Source organism: Centruroides sculpturatus, unplaced genomic scaffold, assembly GCF_000671375.1.
Source record: "Centruroides sculpturatus isolate CEXI.00-Female unplaced genomic scaffold, Cexi_2.0 scaffold228, whole genome shotgun sequence".
Classification (NCBI taxonomy): domain Eukaryota; kingdom Metazoa; phylum Arthropoda; class Arachnida; order Scorpiones; family Buthidae; genus Centruroides; species Centruroides sculpturatus.
Genome location: NW_019384467.1, coordinates 181,081 through 198,117, shown reverse-complemented (window position 1 = coordinate 198,117; position 17,037 = coordinate 181,081). Strand labels below are relative to the sequence as shown.

Sequence of the window (17,037 nt, the reverse complement as noted above, 5' to 3'; positions counted from 1 at the left end):
AATTGAAACAATCTATGGTAAATGGGATTTACTGTACAAATGATAATAAACATAGATAATAAGTTTTTGTAACTTTTAAAATTATACAGTTTTTAAATTTAATTAATAAAGAAATTTTAAATTAAATAATGGAAAACATTATCATTTACAGTAAATAAATAAAAGCTTAAAGAATTTATTGTACTTGCATTTTAATATTAATTGAAAAGTTTGGTTTTTTTTTGTGATTTGTTTACAATGTAATATGACTTCGTGTTTATTACAATTATTAATATATATATTATCCAAATTGATGTGTTTCCATTCTTTACAAATGTTAGAATGATAGAAAGCCATTATAAATTATTTTACATTCAATTATATACTTTTAAGTTTTCTAATTGCTATATTATGGTGATTTATTTCCTCTTATTGTTTTACTTTAATAATTGTAATATATGTACTGTACATATATAAAAGGAATAAATTTTATATTTTCACATGTATGAAATGAAAATTTAGATTGCTTTTATGCAAAATTTTATTAAAATCTAGTATCTAATATTTTAAACAATAACAAAACTCAATTTTAATGCTATAATACTAATATTTTCATTTTCTCTTAAAAATTTTACTGTAAAAATTATTTCCAATTTTATAATAAATTAACATTAGTTAAAAATGTATTAATTATCAATAATTTCATATATATTTAGAGATATAAAATTTGAAATATTATAGTTACTTATAATTAACTATTAATTCAAGTGTATACTTTGAATTAATATATTAATTGAAATTGTATGGTTAAAATCGCAAATAAAAAATAATTTGTAATATGAATTTTTCATTATTAAATAAATTTAAAATTAGTAATATTAAAGTTAAAAAATAAAAATAAAGGTCAGTTGTTTAATTTCATTGAAAATTAAATAACTTAATGAACTTATTTTATTAAGTAATTATTTTAATTCATAATGAAAAAACTTTCAAATATTGTTAATATAATGATTTAGAATTTTCAGAGTATTATTCACTTCTGTTTTTTAGATAACTGACAGTCCTAAACATCAGCAAAAAGATAAAACTTCAGTAGCCAGCCTCCCTCAGTCTACTGCTGAAGCACAACTCAGATATGAAAATGATCGTCTGAAGCTTGCACTTGCTCAGAGGTAAAATTTATTAATAAGAAAAATGTTTATGATATTGTTACTATAAGGTATATTATATTATTTTTCCGTATTTGGGGTCCATGTCTTATTGATGGACTGGAGAAGACACAATTGAGATTCATTAGATCAGTTTTTCATCTTAATCATTTGATACCTGGATCTGTTTTCAGATCTGAATTGGGTAGACTGCCATTGGCTATAAGTTTAACTAAGGCTATTTTTAGTTGTTGGTTCAGGATTCTAGAGCTGTCAGGGTCTGATCTCAGATGGTTTATAACAAATTAAAATTAGTAAGCACTAATTCTTTGGTTACAACTTGGTTTTCTTCAGTGGAGCAACTATTGTCTAATTTGGGGTTTTTGTCTATTTACTGTATTCAGTTTTCTGATAAAAGGCTTTTGTTGGTTGAACTTCAACAGTCTTTGAAAGAAAAATAGTGGGCTTAAGATAGTTTTTATATACAGCAGAAATATAGTTTGTTGAAAAATTTGTTATCCATGGACCACCTGAAAGTTATTTGTTAAATTATAAGATTAAATTTTTGATAATACAGGTGTGGCTTAACAAATATACTGTTTTTTTAAATGGCTGTAGAATTAATGTAAACTTTTTTCTAATTATTCTTTTGGTAATCTTTATTTTGAAAATTTTAAAAATAATTTGCTTATATCTTGTGAATATACTGAACATTTAAAAAATAATTTTTTGCTAACTGATTTTAATATTAATTCTTTATATGATCATAATTTAAGTTCTGTAACATTATTTAAACTGTATAAATATTTTTGTTATTTAGTAAATACTAAAATAATTTTCTAAATTCAACTCATATATAACTGTACCTGAATAATGATAATTATCATAGTGTATGTAATTATGTTGTTTTTAAAGCTTTTGTATTCCCTTTGTATAGGCAAAAAGTTGTATCAAATAAATAATCGATTGATTGATTATTTTTCTGAATTAATGAGTATAGTGAATGATTATGTAAATTTTGCATCTGAAATGAGAAAACTTTTGTTTTTAAATTAATTTTAATTTATTATAACTTAATTAAACTTTATATATAAAGTTTATTATTAACTTACAAAAACTTACAAAAATTGTATCAGTATAAAATATAGAAAAAATATGATGAATAAAATATTTATTATACAAGGTGACAGACAAAAAATTTTTTTATCTGAATCTAAATTTAAAAAATATGTTCCATTTAAAAAGTTTAACTTCAGCCTGGATAATCCATTTCTGGCCAATACTGGAAGTTAAAAAATATCAACATTCCATAGAGCATACCTAATTTGCTTAGCAAAATTTTTAACATTTTTTATTTCACTCACTTCTCTTCATTTTAAAATGGATATAAGGGTGATCTTTATCATTCTATACATGTGATGCAATCTATGAAAGATACCTTAAGTCAGAAAAATCAGTTTTCATTTTTTGAATGCATCTTATTCTACAGACTAAGAGAATGTTTATAGCTTAAAATGCTATCAAGAATTACTAGAAACATTTGATACTGAAACCTAAAATTTGACTATTTTGACTACATTTACATTAAGCTTCTTTTTTTTTTTTTTCTTTTTGTCTTTTTGCTCTACAGCAAAATTTATATTTCCAGATATCTTTTTCATAGATTGAATCACATATACTTATATTCTTGGCAAACATGGTAAGGAGTTTCATATTATCTTATTTATTCAGTCTATAGTAAATAAATATTTAAGTGTTTCTTATGACACACAGCAAGATAGTAATAAGTAAGACAAGCTCATGGCATCACCAAGTCTGTTTCTTGCTAATAAATTAAACAATGCATGTATGCATACATAGTGGTCACAAAAATATTGTTATAATAAAAGATTGTTATATCTATATATACAGAATATAAAGGCAAAATATATTTCCAGTTTATTTGGGTACTTGCATATGAATCAAATTTATGTTTTATGTATTATTTTGAAACTTATTTAATGTAGATGAGCTCTGTTGCATCAGTTTTACTGTCTAAGTTATTTTAAACTAATTAGAAGTGAAAATGTGCCCAATTTCACTCTTCCCATAATAGTGCTCCTCTCTTCCATTCCAGCCATTGAAATTATCCCTGTCCAGGATAAAAATATTTCTGAAAATAACTTCTCTAGTTGACATTCATTGATTTTCAATTACTTTTTAATTTTGTGTTGTTAATAGAAAGATTATTGTAAATTAAGTTTTGGTCAAGAGGATTGACAGAATTTCTTTTGAATAAAATAGTACCTAAGCAAAGAAGAACTCTTAAACATAGACGAAAAAGAAACATAAAACAACATTAGATTAAATTTTATCAAGTTAATTTCATTTTTGCATGCAAATTAATACTGACAGTATTTAAATGGTTATTCAAATCTTTTCAAAGAAAGGAAGGTTGTTTGAAGAGGAAATGCAGACACATGTTTATTAATATTAGTGTTTGTTAGAATTAACCAGGGACAGAATCAAATTTAAATATCTATCTATCTATCTATCTATAGAAAATATGCTAAGGCAAAATCTGTTTCCAATTTGTTAAAGTGTTAATGTTATTTATTAGTAAATTTTATGTAAATAATTTATTTATTTCTATATTTTCCCTATTTATTTAAAGTATTTACACACTTTACAGCAAAAATATACTAATGAATTAACAAGAAAACTGTTTATTCTTATTTCCTTTTATTATTAGAAAAAGCTTGCTACTACTTTTAACATTGTATTGATGCTGTTTTCAGGCTAGCTTGACCGGATACCAAACATGCATCATTACAAATTTCAAATATCACAAACTCTATAAATTGGAGTTGCTGCATATTATACACCTGAGAACCCTTGTATGACTCCAATGTATTGTGTATGTAGAAACTACATACACGATATATTTTACAAAAAGTATGTGCATTGAGATAATTTTTGAATTTGAAATTTTGTTAAATATTCCATAAAATAATATGCATTTAGAACTCATGAATTCATTTGTTTTGGATTCATAATTTTCCAAGAAAAACTGGATCTGAAGAAGGTTCAAAAAAAGAGAAGGATCAAAAATGTTAATCCATTTCTACATACACAATATACTGGAGTTACACAAGGGTTCTCAGGTGTGTAATATTACACATTTATTCACTTTTGAAACAATTCTAGAATGGAATACAAAAATTCAAATAGTCAACCTTAACGTACAAAATTTGAATTTAAAAGTGTTTTGAATGATAAATTTGAATTCTTTTTTTTTAACTAGGATCTTAAATTGAAACATATAATNGACATGTATTTAATATTGTTGCTTTCTACAGCATGATATATAAGTTCTAGTATTTCTACAGTATAATCTATATAGAACATATGGAATTACTCTTAAGGAAGAGAATTACAGGCAAAAAATTATCTTATCCATCTTCCACTTGTGCTTTATTTCTTGGACAAGTTTCTGTATTTATTGATTTTTCCCCAACTATTCATATTTTGGATACCTGTATTTTAGTTGTTTGGGATGAATATATTTAAGATATATGTGATTTTATTTCATTTCTTATTTGGTCAGTCATGACAGATGGTTTTGTCTGCATTTGTGGCTCTATCATAGTATATTTTGTGTGTTGCTTTCTAAAATTGTGGTACACATTTTCATATATTCTATTATATATGTATATATATTTGAACTTTTAAAATAATAAACATAAGTGCTAACAGTTTAGCATACTGAAATATACTGTTTTATGTAAAAAAATACGTCTTGCTAATTTTATCTATTTAGCATTTAGTTTTAGCTAACTTTTAGTATTTGTTTACATAGGGTGAATGACCATTTAAGGTGAAGATGTAATTCAGAATTATTTTGTATAGTTACTATTTGTACCTAATTAATGAGATTAAATTAAGCAAGCATGCAAGTTTTTCTTGTTTAATAGAAAGGTGGTGCAATCTAAAAATATCTGTATTAAAATTAAGCATGATCTTATAAAGACAAATAAAACCCAGTAAATGACCACCAACTATTGGTAGGAAGTCATATGTGGTTATTTTACTGCTATAAAATGTCATTCATTAGTCTTGTTCATTTACTGGCATTATTTGACACCTTAACTTAGAATATCAGCAAACAAAACTTGATAATCATTCACTAGTAGCTGATTATTTATCAGTAGAGTTACCCTATATACAGTATATATGTATATAATCCCTTGCACTTCTTTCATTTCAAAAGTACTGAAGATATGATATTCATTTTCTTAATATAGTTACATTGGAAGTAATGCTTTGAATGATGGAACTTTTTGTTGATCTTATTTCAAGGTCACTTATGTTGTAACTTCCAATGACAAAATTAAGAACACCATTTAATTAGTTTAAAACCATTTTCTGGATTTAAATAAATAGTTATAATCAGTGTTGTGGAGTCTGAGATGCATTTTAGAGAGGAGTTTGAGTAAAATCCTTTCAACTCTGGCGACTCTGACTCTGAATTTTACTCTTGGTAAAATACTTTTTAATTAGTATCTAAAGAAATTTCTTAGAAAACAGACACTTCAATAAATTTAGATATTAAAATATATTCACCTATAAAAGCCATTCCACACCAAAATTTTATGCATATCTCTCACAACATGCTCTATACTTTCAGAAGACAGCTTTTATAATTTAAATGAATATTTTCACATTGCCTAGAAAGCTACATTCTCTATATAACACATGCCAGACTAGGTAAGTTTTTGTTATTACCTGACAGAAATTATGAAACATGGCACAATACTCGACTGACTTTGCATTTGTAAATAGTTATCTTAAACTTTGTAGAATTTTTTCAAATTGCAGCCCAATTATATAAGTATATCAATATTTGTTTTGACTAGCTCATATGCTATGCAAAAAAATTGAAACTGAGTAGCATATGAACTACTTAACAAGCAAATAATTTTTTCAATGTGCAAGTATGTCAATTCATTAGTTTTAGATACTGGCATGCAACATGATTCTTCAATTGAAAGAATGTGCCTTTCGGGTGGTGTTTTAAGGAAAAGTGGCCCCTATTCAGACATTATTGATACAAAGAAAACCTGGAATATGCACCAGCCCAAGCATGAACCCAAGCTGACTACCACTGTTTAAGGATCAAATCCATTTAGCCACTGGTACAGTATGAGTGTTGGATGGAGAACACACACAGGTGGTTCTAAGTGGAAACTTTTTGTAGCAATCTCAACTGGAATTTGATCCTGGATCCTTTGCTGCAACAGTCTGTATTGCTCAAACATCTGGCCAGCTTTCAGTGTACAAGAAAAACAATGAATGTTTATAATGGTTTGTATAAACATTACAGTAACTCAGAATAAACATGTAAAGATGAACAACCTATATTTTACTAATAAAAGATAATTGGATCTCTAGATCATTTTAAGGGGAAAATGAGAAATTCTAGTCTTGTATAAAATAAAATAAAACTGTTAAAGAGAAAAAAGAAAATGTGATTCTAAAATTAAAAATTCTCTTTTAGAAAATTAGAACAGCCAATGGTCTAATATATTTTTAGAAACTGTCTCAGATAAAACCAATAAAAGGGAGAATGTATATTTAATGTATAGTCTTCAGTGAATTTGTAAAAGAACTTATAACACAAAAAGCATCTACTTTAAACTGAAGAGGAACATAAGTGACTGCAATGCATATTTAATAAAATAGAAAAGTCAAAAAAAGGTCTCTTGGTGTCCAAATTAAAACATTTCAAAAGGTGTGATATGTTTTCAGACTAGAAGCTGATATAAAAGCTTAATCACCATTAAATTTTAAAACAAAGACAAGCTATTATTTATTGTGACAATGCCAGGCTGCAATTTTAATCATATTTTTATTTTATTTTATTTAAAATANACGCCCTACCTTATTATTATTATTATTAAAAATAATAAATACTAATAAAACTTTTTAAACTTGCATTGCACATTTAACTATTGTTACAAAACTAGTTTATAAATTATGACTAGCTAACCTTACCAATTAAGACATGGTGTATCCCAGTACACAAATACAAGCTAATGAAAGATATTTGGACAATGATAAGAGGATGAGGGAAGAGTCCCTGTAATATCTATGCTGTTTCATTACTACCTTAAAGAGTGAGATCCATAAGTCCAGCAAGTCAACATCAGTGAGAGGTTACAGAGATTGTTGGTTACAATGTATGGAGTCTTCCAAATGAACAAAATGTCACATTCCATACACAAACAGAGCAAAAGAATCCAACCATGTCATGCTCCAGAACTCTTGTAGACAATTTCGTGGTTTGTCTTCCATGTTTGATATTATTCTGATAAATCATCCTAGTCAAAACATCCTATAAATTGCTTAATGTATGAAATTGTGGTAATGCTAGAACCTTGTCTTAACAGAATTTGGTAAATTCTCAATTTTTCAAGAACTGTGTAGGTTCCTGTTTTTGCATACCAACCTCTATAACAGGGATTCCCAATAGGATCAATATACTGTAGTTCTCCTGGGGTCGATGGAATTTTGAAAGAGGTTAATTAATGGAACTTATGGAATCAATTGGAGATTGATGGAAAAATCAGATACTTATACTTTTTTGAGAATTTCTGATATTTTTCAAATAATAACAACAAAAATCATGTGGGAAAATCATGAACTGATTTAATAATTTACATGATATGTTACACAAAATCTTAGGAAATAAAAATTTTAAGGTGGTCAAGAATGGAATGGAAACCCTTCACTATAAGGAAGATTGTGGTTTGATGGATAGATAATACCCATGTTTTTTTTAATAGGCAGGGGAGGTGTAAAATAATATATCCTAGGTACAGGATAGGAAGGTATAAATTCTATCATTCATATTTAACAAAGATAGTCATGATGATTTTAATTATTTTAGCCCTAATGGCATTGTATTTGCCTATATTATAGCCAGCTTTTCTAATTGCAATCTTAATAAACTCCATCTCTTCTTATTTACAAAAAGGAAGGAACTAGGTGTGCCCTGCATATTAAAACACTGATGGCTATATTTACATACTGAGATGGTTAGAAAGAAGCAATGGGAATTAAGGAAAATATTGCTTTTGAAATTTTTAACAAATTTAATCTCCATGGACAATTTAAGTTTGTGGATATTCAAAAATGGGATGGTTTGTTCATTATCTTCCTTCTCAATAGTAAAAGTTGTTGTTGGATAGATTGAGGATAAATGTTGTACAAAAGCTAACTACTGCTGATGGCAAGAAACTATCATTGACATATCTTAGGAATAGGATAGGATAATGAATCATGAGAGGAGCAAAGAAAACCTTGGATTATATCCTGCATGATAAGTTTGACTAAAATGACTGATAGTGGTGAGCTGACAGACATTCCCTACTTCTGAAGATAAAAGTTCAATGGCTGGTAATATTTTGGGTTATTAGATGGAGTGCATCTCAAATGACTAAACTTGCTGCACTGCAAAACCATTTTAAGAACTAGGGCATTCTCTAGCACAGCTTATTCAGACATAGGAGCTGTTGGATACAAAGCTATGATGTTGATCTTGTAGAAACAGTATGTGAAGGACAGCATTCACCCTAATCTCTTGTCCACGTATACCTTCACTTCTAACAAGGAAATAATCACCAACTCTGAACCAATAGATTGGTCAACAGAGAAGCCAAGGCATTTTCCAGGAAATATATCAAATGAGACCTTTTATTCTCAAGCAGTCTTAACAGCCAGTCCAGTTTATGCATCTTGGCTTCAAAAAATAGTTTAGGGCTCAGCTGTTCCTGTGAGTACTGACCTCAAACCTGGCTGTTTGGCAAGTGTTCATGTCTTGTTTGTCACAGTTTGGGAAGGATTTCTGGTTAACACCATCATGCCAGTTTGCTCTAAAAAGAGCTTTGCTTTCAAGAAATAATCTGCACTTCTGCACTGTACAAACTGTTTGAGTTCATCTGCTATCATTAGTTTCAGATCATTGTTTTGAATACTGTAAGGTCTCGTTTTATGCGGATTTTTTTTATGCGATTTTGAAGTTGTGCGGTTTGTATTTCATCCAAAATTTTTTTGGACAAACATACATATAGGCTTGTTTAGGAAGCCCGCGTATAGACAGTCTCCAAAAATCGTGGGACGCTCAAAGCTCATTCCATTTGTTCCACTGACATATAACCTTTATGGATGTAAAGGACAGCTAGATCTACCTTAATCGCTTTAGTTCCTAGCAATTTTTGATATAAATGTAATTAAACATTAAAAATACTTAAAACTAAAAAAAACGAAAGAAATGCATTAATTTTGAAGAAAAAACTTCAAAGTTTAACTTNAGAGATATAAAATTTGAAATATTATAGTTACTTATAATTAACTATTAATTCAAGTGTATACTTTGAATTAATATATTAATTGAAATTGTATGGTTAAAATCGCAAATAAAAAATAATTTGTAATATGAATTTTTCATTATTAAATAAATTTAAAATTAGTAATATTAAAGTTAAAAAATAAAAATAAAGGTCAGTTGTTTAATTTCATTGAAAATTAAATAACTTAATGAACTTATTTTATTAAGTAATTATTTTAATTCATAATGAAAAAACTTTCAAATATTGTTAATATAATGATTTAGAATTTTCAGAGTATTATTCACTTCTGTTTTTTAGATAACTGACAGTCCTAAACATCAGCAAAAAGATAAAACTTCAGTAGCCAGCCTCCCTCAGTCTACTGCTGAAGCACAACTCAGATATGAAAATGATCGTCTGAAGCTTGCACTTGCTCAGAGGTAAAATTTATTAATAAGAAAAATGTTTATGATATTGTTACTATAAGGTATATTATATTATTTTTCCGTATTTGGGGTCCATGTCTTATTGATGGACTGGAGAAGACACAATTGAGATTCATTAGATCAGTTTTTCATCTTAATCATTTGATACCTGGATCTGTTTTCAGATCTGAATTGGGTAGACTGCCATTGGCTATAAGTTTAACTAAGGCTATTTTTAGTTGTTGGTTCAGGATTCTAGAGCTGTCAGGGTCTGATCTCAGATGGTTTATAACAAATTAAAATTAGTAAGCACTAATTCTTTGGTTACAACTTGGTTTTCTTCAGTGGAGCAACTATTGTCTAATTTGGGGTTTTTGTCTATTTACTGTATTCAGTTTTCTGATAAAAGGCTTTTGTTGGTTGAACTTCAACAGTCTTTGAAAGAAAAATAGTGGGCTTAAGATAGTTTTTATATACAGCAGAAATATAGTTTGTTGAAAAATTTGTTATCCATGGACCACCTGAAAGTTATTTGTTAAATTATAAGATTAAATTTTTGATAATACAGGTGTGGCTTAACAAATATACTGTTTTTTTAAATGGCTGTAGAATTAATGTAAACTTTTTTCTAATTATTCTTTTGGTAATCTTTATTTTGAAAATTTTAAAAATAATTTGCTTATATCTTGTGAATATACTGAACATTTAAAAAATAATTTTTTGCTAACTGATTTTAATATTAATTCTTTATATGATCATAATTTAAGTTCTGTAACATTATTTAAACTGTATAAATATTTTTGTTATTTAGTAAATACTAAAATAATTTTCTAAATTCAACTCATATATAACTGTACCTGAATAATGATAATTATCATAGTGTATGTAATTATGTTGTTTTTAAAGCTTTTGTATTCCCTTTGTATAGGCAAAAAGTTGTATCAAATAAATAATCGATTGATTGATTATTTTTCTGAATTAATGAGTATAGTGAATGATTATGTAAATTTTGCATCTGAAATGAGAAAACTTTTGTTTTTAAATTAATTTTAATTTATTATAACTTAATTAAACTTTATATATAAAGTTTATTATTAACTTACAAAAACTTACAAAAATTGTATCAGTATAAAATATAGAAAAAATATGATGAATAAAATATTTATTATACAAGGTGACAGACAAAAAATTTTTTTATCTGAATCTAAATTTAAAAAATATGTTCCATTTAAAAAGTTTAACTTCAGCCTGGATAATCCATTTCTGGCCAATACTGGAAGTTAAAAAATATCAACATTCCATAGAGCATACCTAATTTGCTTAGCAAAATTTTTAACATTTTTTATTTCACTCACTTCTCTTCATTTTAAAATGGATATAAGGGTGATCTTTATCATTCTATACATGTGATGCAATCTATGAAAGATACCTTAAGTCAGAAAAATCAGTTTTCATTTTTTGAATGCATCTTATTCTACAGACTAAGAGAATGTTTATAGCTTAAAATGCTATCAAGAATTACTAGAAACATTTGATACTGAAACCTAAAATTTGACTATTTTGACTACATTTACATTAAGCTTCTTTTTTTTTTTTTTCTTTTTGTCTTTTTGCTCTACAGCAAAATTTATATTTCCAGATATCTTTTTCATAGATTGAATCACATATACTTATATTCTTGGCAAACATGGTAAGGAGTTTCATATTATCTTATTTATTCAGTCTATAGTAAATAAATATTTAAGTGTTTCTTATGACACACAGCAAGATAGTAATAAGTAAGACAAGCTCATGGCATCACCAAGTCTGTTTCTTGCTAATAAATTAAACAATGCATGTATGCATACATAGTGGTCACAAAAATATTGTTATAATAAAAGATTGTTATATCTATATATACAGAATCCTAAATCAAAATATATTTTCAGTTTATTTGGGTACATAATGATTTAGAATTTTCAGAGTATTATTCACTTCTGTTTTTTAGATAACTGACAGTCCTAAACATCAGCAAAAAGATAAAACTTCAGTAGCCAGCCTCCCTCAGTCTACTGCTGAAGCACAACTCAGATATGAAAATGATCGTCTGAAGCTTGCACTTGCTCAGAGGTAAAATTTATTAATAAGAAAAATGTTTATGATATTGTTACTATAAGGTATATTATATTATTTTTCCGTATTTGGGGTCCATGTCTTATTGATGGACTGGAGAAGACACAATTGAGATTCATTAGATCAGTTTTTCATCTTAATCATTTGATACCTGGATCTGTTTTCAGATCTGAATTGGGTAGACTGCCATTGGCTATAAGTTTAACTAAGGCTATTTTTAGTTGTTGGTTCAGGATTCTAGAGCTGTCAGGGTCTGATCTCAGATGGTTTATAACAAATTAAAATTAGTAAGCACTAATTCTTTGGTTACAACTTGGTTTTCTTCAGTGGAGCAACTATTGTCTAATTTGGGGTTTTTGTCTATTTACTGTATTCAGTTTTCTGATAAAAGGCTTTTGTTGGTTGAACTTCAACAGTCTTTGAAAGAAAAATAGTGGGCTTAAGATAGTTTTTATATACAGCAGAAATATAGTTTGTTGAAAAATTTGTTATCCATGGACCACCTGAAAGTTATTTGTTAAATTATAAGATTAAATTTTTGATANTATGCGATTTTAGAAAATTACGGAACGTATCCCTACTTTTTCAAGGCAAGTAAAGTCTTTTTTTATGCGCTTTTCTGTAGAACGTATCCACCGCATAAAACGAGACCTTACAGTATATCTCTTAATCATCCATAACTTGTATTAATAGGTACACATCCTATTGATAGGACATCATTGTGCCAATATATAAATTTGAGCCAACAAAACAACAAACATCCAAGGAAGACTCCACTTCCATAAATAGTATGACTTTGCAGTGGCAATCAGTGGAATTATGTCCTATACTTGGGACTTTTCTACAAAACACTTTTCACCCATTCCAACCACTGCACCAAAACAGAAGATAAAGATAAAAAATTGGACAAGATTTTCAAGATAGCATTTGTATTCTCTAATTACACTGGTTACAGAACAATTTGCCATCTTATTCAAACCTGCAATTTTCCTGTGTACTGAGCATACAAACCTTCAAAAAAAAGTTCATGAAGTCAGGAAATATGGCTCCCAGTAAAGAAAGAGTTGGCTATATCACATATTGTCAGAGTGGTTTACAAACATAATTCATAATACACCAGCTGTTAAGTACTCCAGACAAATATAGAACAGCCATCGACTTATTATCTGAATACTGGGAGAATAATTTCCTGGAGTGAATACCATTTACATAGAATATATAAGCAGAAATTTCTCCCAGAGATTATATGAACATTGATAAGATACCAGGATCAGTCAGACTAATGCCGCATTAGCTTGCTTTGCTAGCACAAAAGATGCTAAGATTCTTTGGGAAAAGTCAAGATCATCAGAACTTACATTACAGTGTAAGCAGGAAACATTACATAATGAATTGAGATACAGAAACTATAAGATACCTGCATGAACACTGAATCTCTTCATAACTTTTAGAAGTTCTATGAATTTGGCAATGATACTATATATTCCCGGGGTGGCCAAGCTCCTTGATAGTGCGAGCCATTTTTCAAAATTTGAAATTTTTCGCGAGCTGCAATTAAATACGTATTAAAAAGGTATGCAAAAATTCCAGATTACAAATTATATCCGTAGCAAGAGTGATACAAATTGTTTCTTCCAGAGCACAATGTCAACTGTCCATTGCAATGACAGTTTACAAATTCAAAATTGGTCTGGAGTCGGTCGATAACGGACGATTACGCCACTGTTTATGTTTGTTCACGCAGTTTTCGATGAGTCATATCATTCTTAACTTGGACAGAAATGAAAATTGTTACAACGTTGCACTTAGTCTTTCATATTTGTTGTTAGTAATTTAAAAGACATTTTGAAACACATACGGAACGATAATAATTTTTTAAAATATAATAACACAAAAATGAAAAGGGAACTCGGGGTACATTTATCGAGAGCCACAAATAATCCTTCAAAGAGCCGCATGTGGCTCGCGAGCCGCAGGTTGGCCACCCCTGCTATAGTCCATTTAAAATAAAATACAAGATAAAACCAGAATATTTATTTTATTTTATGACATTTTATTTGTTTTTATTTTTCATGTTTCATTTATGGTCAGTGATTCAAACGTTACAAATTGTTCTTTTCATTGTTCTGCAGTTGATCAAAAATATTCAACATTTAAAATTCATGTTTTTACTAATATGCTGGTATAGCGGCAATTGATTTTTGCTTACCTAAAATGTTATCTGTTTGAATACTTTCATGAGTCATTGTATACTGTATATTAAAAAAAAAAAATAAAAATTTATAATTTATATTTGTAAGTTTCAGTAAATTATTAAAACATGAAGATATATTTATATATATATTAAACAGTTTTCAGTTTGTAATAATTATTTATAATTAGTTGAAATTAATTTTGAAACATGTGTTTCAAAATTAGAGGAACTTTTTTGCACTAATTTTAACTTAAGACCATCCTTGTTATTATTGATTCCACTCACCGTTGTGTACAGTACATTAAACCAAGTAGTGAAATGGAACGAGGCAACAATTATTAAATCTTTATCTTCCTCAACTTTATCAATGACGGCAGAGAAGATTGAAATATATAGAAGTAGGCTACATGAAGGATGTTTAAATGCCAGAGATGCTGAGAGCCTGTTGTCAGCAGGGAAGTACATGGTTAAAAAGTTCACTAAAAATTCGGACTAGAATTATTGGAAGATTTATGACTTTTTATTTCATTTTAGTTTTATTTTGTGTTAATTTTAATTGTTTTTCCATTTTTCTTGTATAATTTTTAAAAAAATTTTTGTTCTAAATTTTTGATTTATGCATGGAACATATCTACAGTCGACCCCCCCTATAAGATATAGATACGTTCCATTCTTTAGGAATCCGATTTCTTACGAATCCTTCCAATCACAACCCGACACGTGTAAAGTTTACGGACTACGGCTGTTTGAAAGATTTTCTTCCATAAAATTAATCGATTCTAGACTAATTCGACTCAACATTTCCAAAATACGTATATATTTTTTNAGAACAGTGAGTCGGAACGTTGTTGATATTATTGTTGTTCATATATGGTTTGTTTGACCAGGAATTTTTTATAATTTTTCAGTATTGGGCATGCAAAAGAGAAGGCATTATGGTCGGTGCGAAACCTGTGTCCCTCCTGATCCTTCTTATTCGCCTTGTTACAGTTGAAACACTTTGGCTCTTCCTCCTGGTGAGGGCAGTCCTTAAATAAGTGTTTCTTGGCACAGTGGCTGCATCTCATTGATGAGTCACATGATTTGGCCATATGCCCGAAGCCAGTGCATTTGTAACAACGCATGACCGGGATGTAGTCGTCCACAGTTAGAGATCTCCAGCTATAGCTCAAGTGTTTTAGGTGTATCAGCAGGTTGCGAATCCCTGGCGAAACAGATATCACCACATGCCTGCAATCTTCACTGCTCCTGGAGGAGATAGCGTGGGTAACCCTAATCTCCTTCAAGAATTCATCCAGCGACATCTTTTCCCGGATCTCCTCATTTTGCTCATAAATACTGGTCATAAGAGATGACTTCTCTTCGTCTTGTGGGACATTAAGTATTATGATCCTCGGTTTCCGTAGGCTGGGTGTAGTCATCCGCACCTTACTGTTTACCTCCGGCAATTTTTCAATAGCTTCCCTGAGGTTGCCTAGATCACGGTCCGTTTTAACACGGACTTTGAGGCACCCGCTGGGAAGAGTATGAATGTTCTTAATTCCAATGTTTAGGCTTACCGGATCTATATTTCCTTGTATGGTTTCCATTACTTCTTCCGGACAAAGTTTTTTACCATTTTCCATTTCTATAGGCTCAATGATGAGGTCCTTGGAAACGTTACGGCTGGGGATAGTGTCCACCGTTTCGGATATCATTCTAGTAGTGTGGCTACAGTTCGGCCTTACTTTCTTAACAATGTCTGCGTAACTAGGTTGTTGGTTGCCCTTTGAGCTGGAACGCAGGGCTAACACCATACCGTAAAGTTTGTTAGCAGCAGCATGCATATCCATGGCCGCTGCTCTCGCACACTTACGTTTTTTCGTGGTTATCGAGCCTTGGGAATTGCCCGGGATGGCCTCCATGATGATGCTCAGACTGGTGGAGATATTGTCCAATAGGTCCTTTTCGGGTAGGGCCATGATGACAAAGAATGATCGCCCGGAGACGATGAGCAACAGAACGAGAGCGCCGAGCGGCTACAAACCCGCCGAGCGGCTAGAGCGGCCACGTGGCGAAATATGCGTTCTTTGTCTGATAGTATTACCAGAAGCGTTTATAATATCACTAATAATTAACATATAAGAACAAAAATTCGTATATTGACATACAGACCTTAGGGCCTTCGAATACCATCGGAAAAGTTAGAGGAGCGCACACGGGGGGCCCGATGGGGGCCAGACAAAGCAAAAGTTATGGACGTCCGTAACACAGGAGCCGTAAGACCGATTCCAAAACGAAGAACACTGACGGAGTCCTCTCACAATCCGCTTGCAAATTCTGTATATAATCCAGTTGGAAACACAGTTTTAAAAAAGTTATCGTGGACGAAAAAGGAGCACTAGAAACACACGTGTAGGGTGACTCGCGACGATGGCGCCCTCTAGTGTCTTATATTAATTTTTGCTCTGAAAAGTGCGCTAGGTATTATTTTCAGGAAATGTCTTATTTTTTCCAGGAAGAAGAATTCACATTTATTATTGAACAAAAAAATTCCCAAGTCAAACTTAGACGAGAGTGACGTATATCCGGTGTGTCAAACTGTCGCCTTTTTATAGCGTCAACATCGGACTCGATGACGATTTAGTGCTTACTGAACCGTATCACTATGCAAATGTAATGTGGCGTGATTCCTGGCCAACCAATTAGCCATCACCAGCCGTAACGTTATGCAAATCTGTGATTCCCAAGCCATAGTCTTATGCAAATCATGTCGTGTGGCGTAATTGTCTGCTGACCAATCAGTGGCTGTACTTTCAAAAAGCCAACGG

The 17,037-nt window shown here is 29.9% G+C and overlaps 1 protein-coding gene across 1 annotated transcript in view; it reads left to right on the top strand.

Annotated features, from left to right (window-relative positions):
* The window catches only part of LOC111621070 (homer protein homolog 2-like), a 274,865-nt gene that overhangs the window by 206,154 nt on the left and 51,674 nt on the right, over positions 1–17,037 (top strand). The window contains exon 5 of the mRNA XM_023363129.1: positions 1,030–1,151. Coding sequence (XP_023218897.1) covers positions 1,030–1,151 — 122 coding nt within the window. The remainder of the gene's footprint in view (positions 1–1,029; positions 1,152–17,037) is intronic.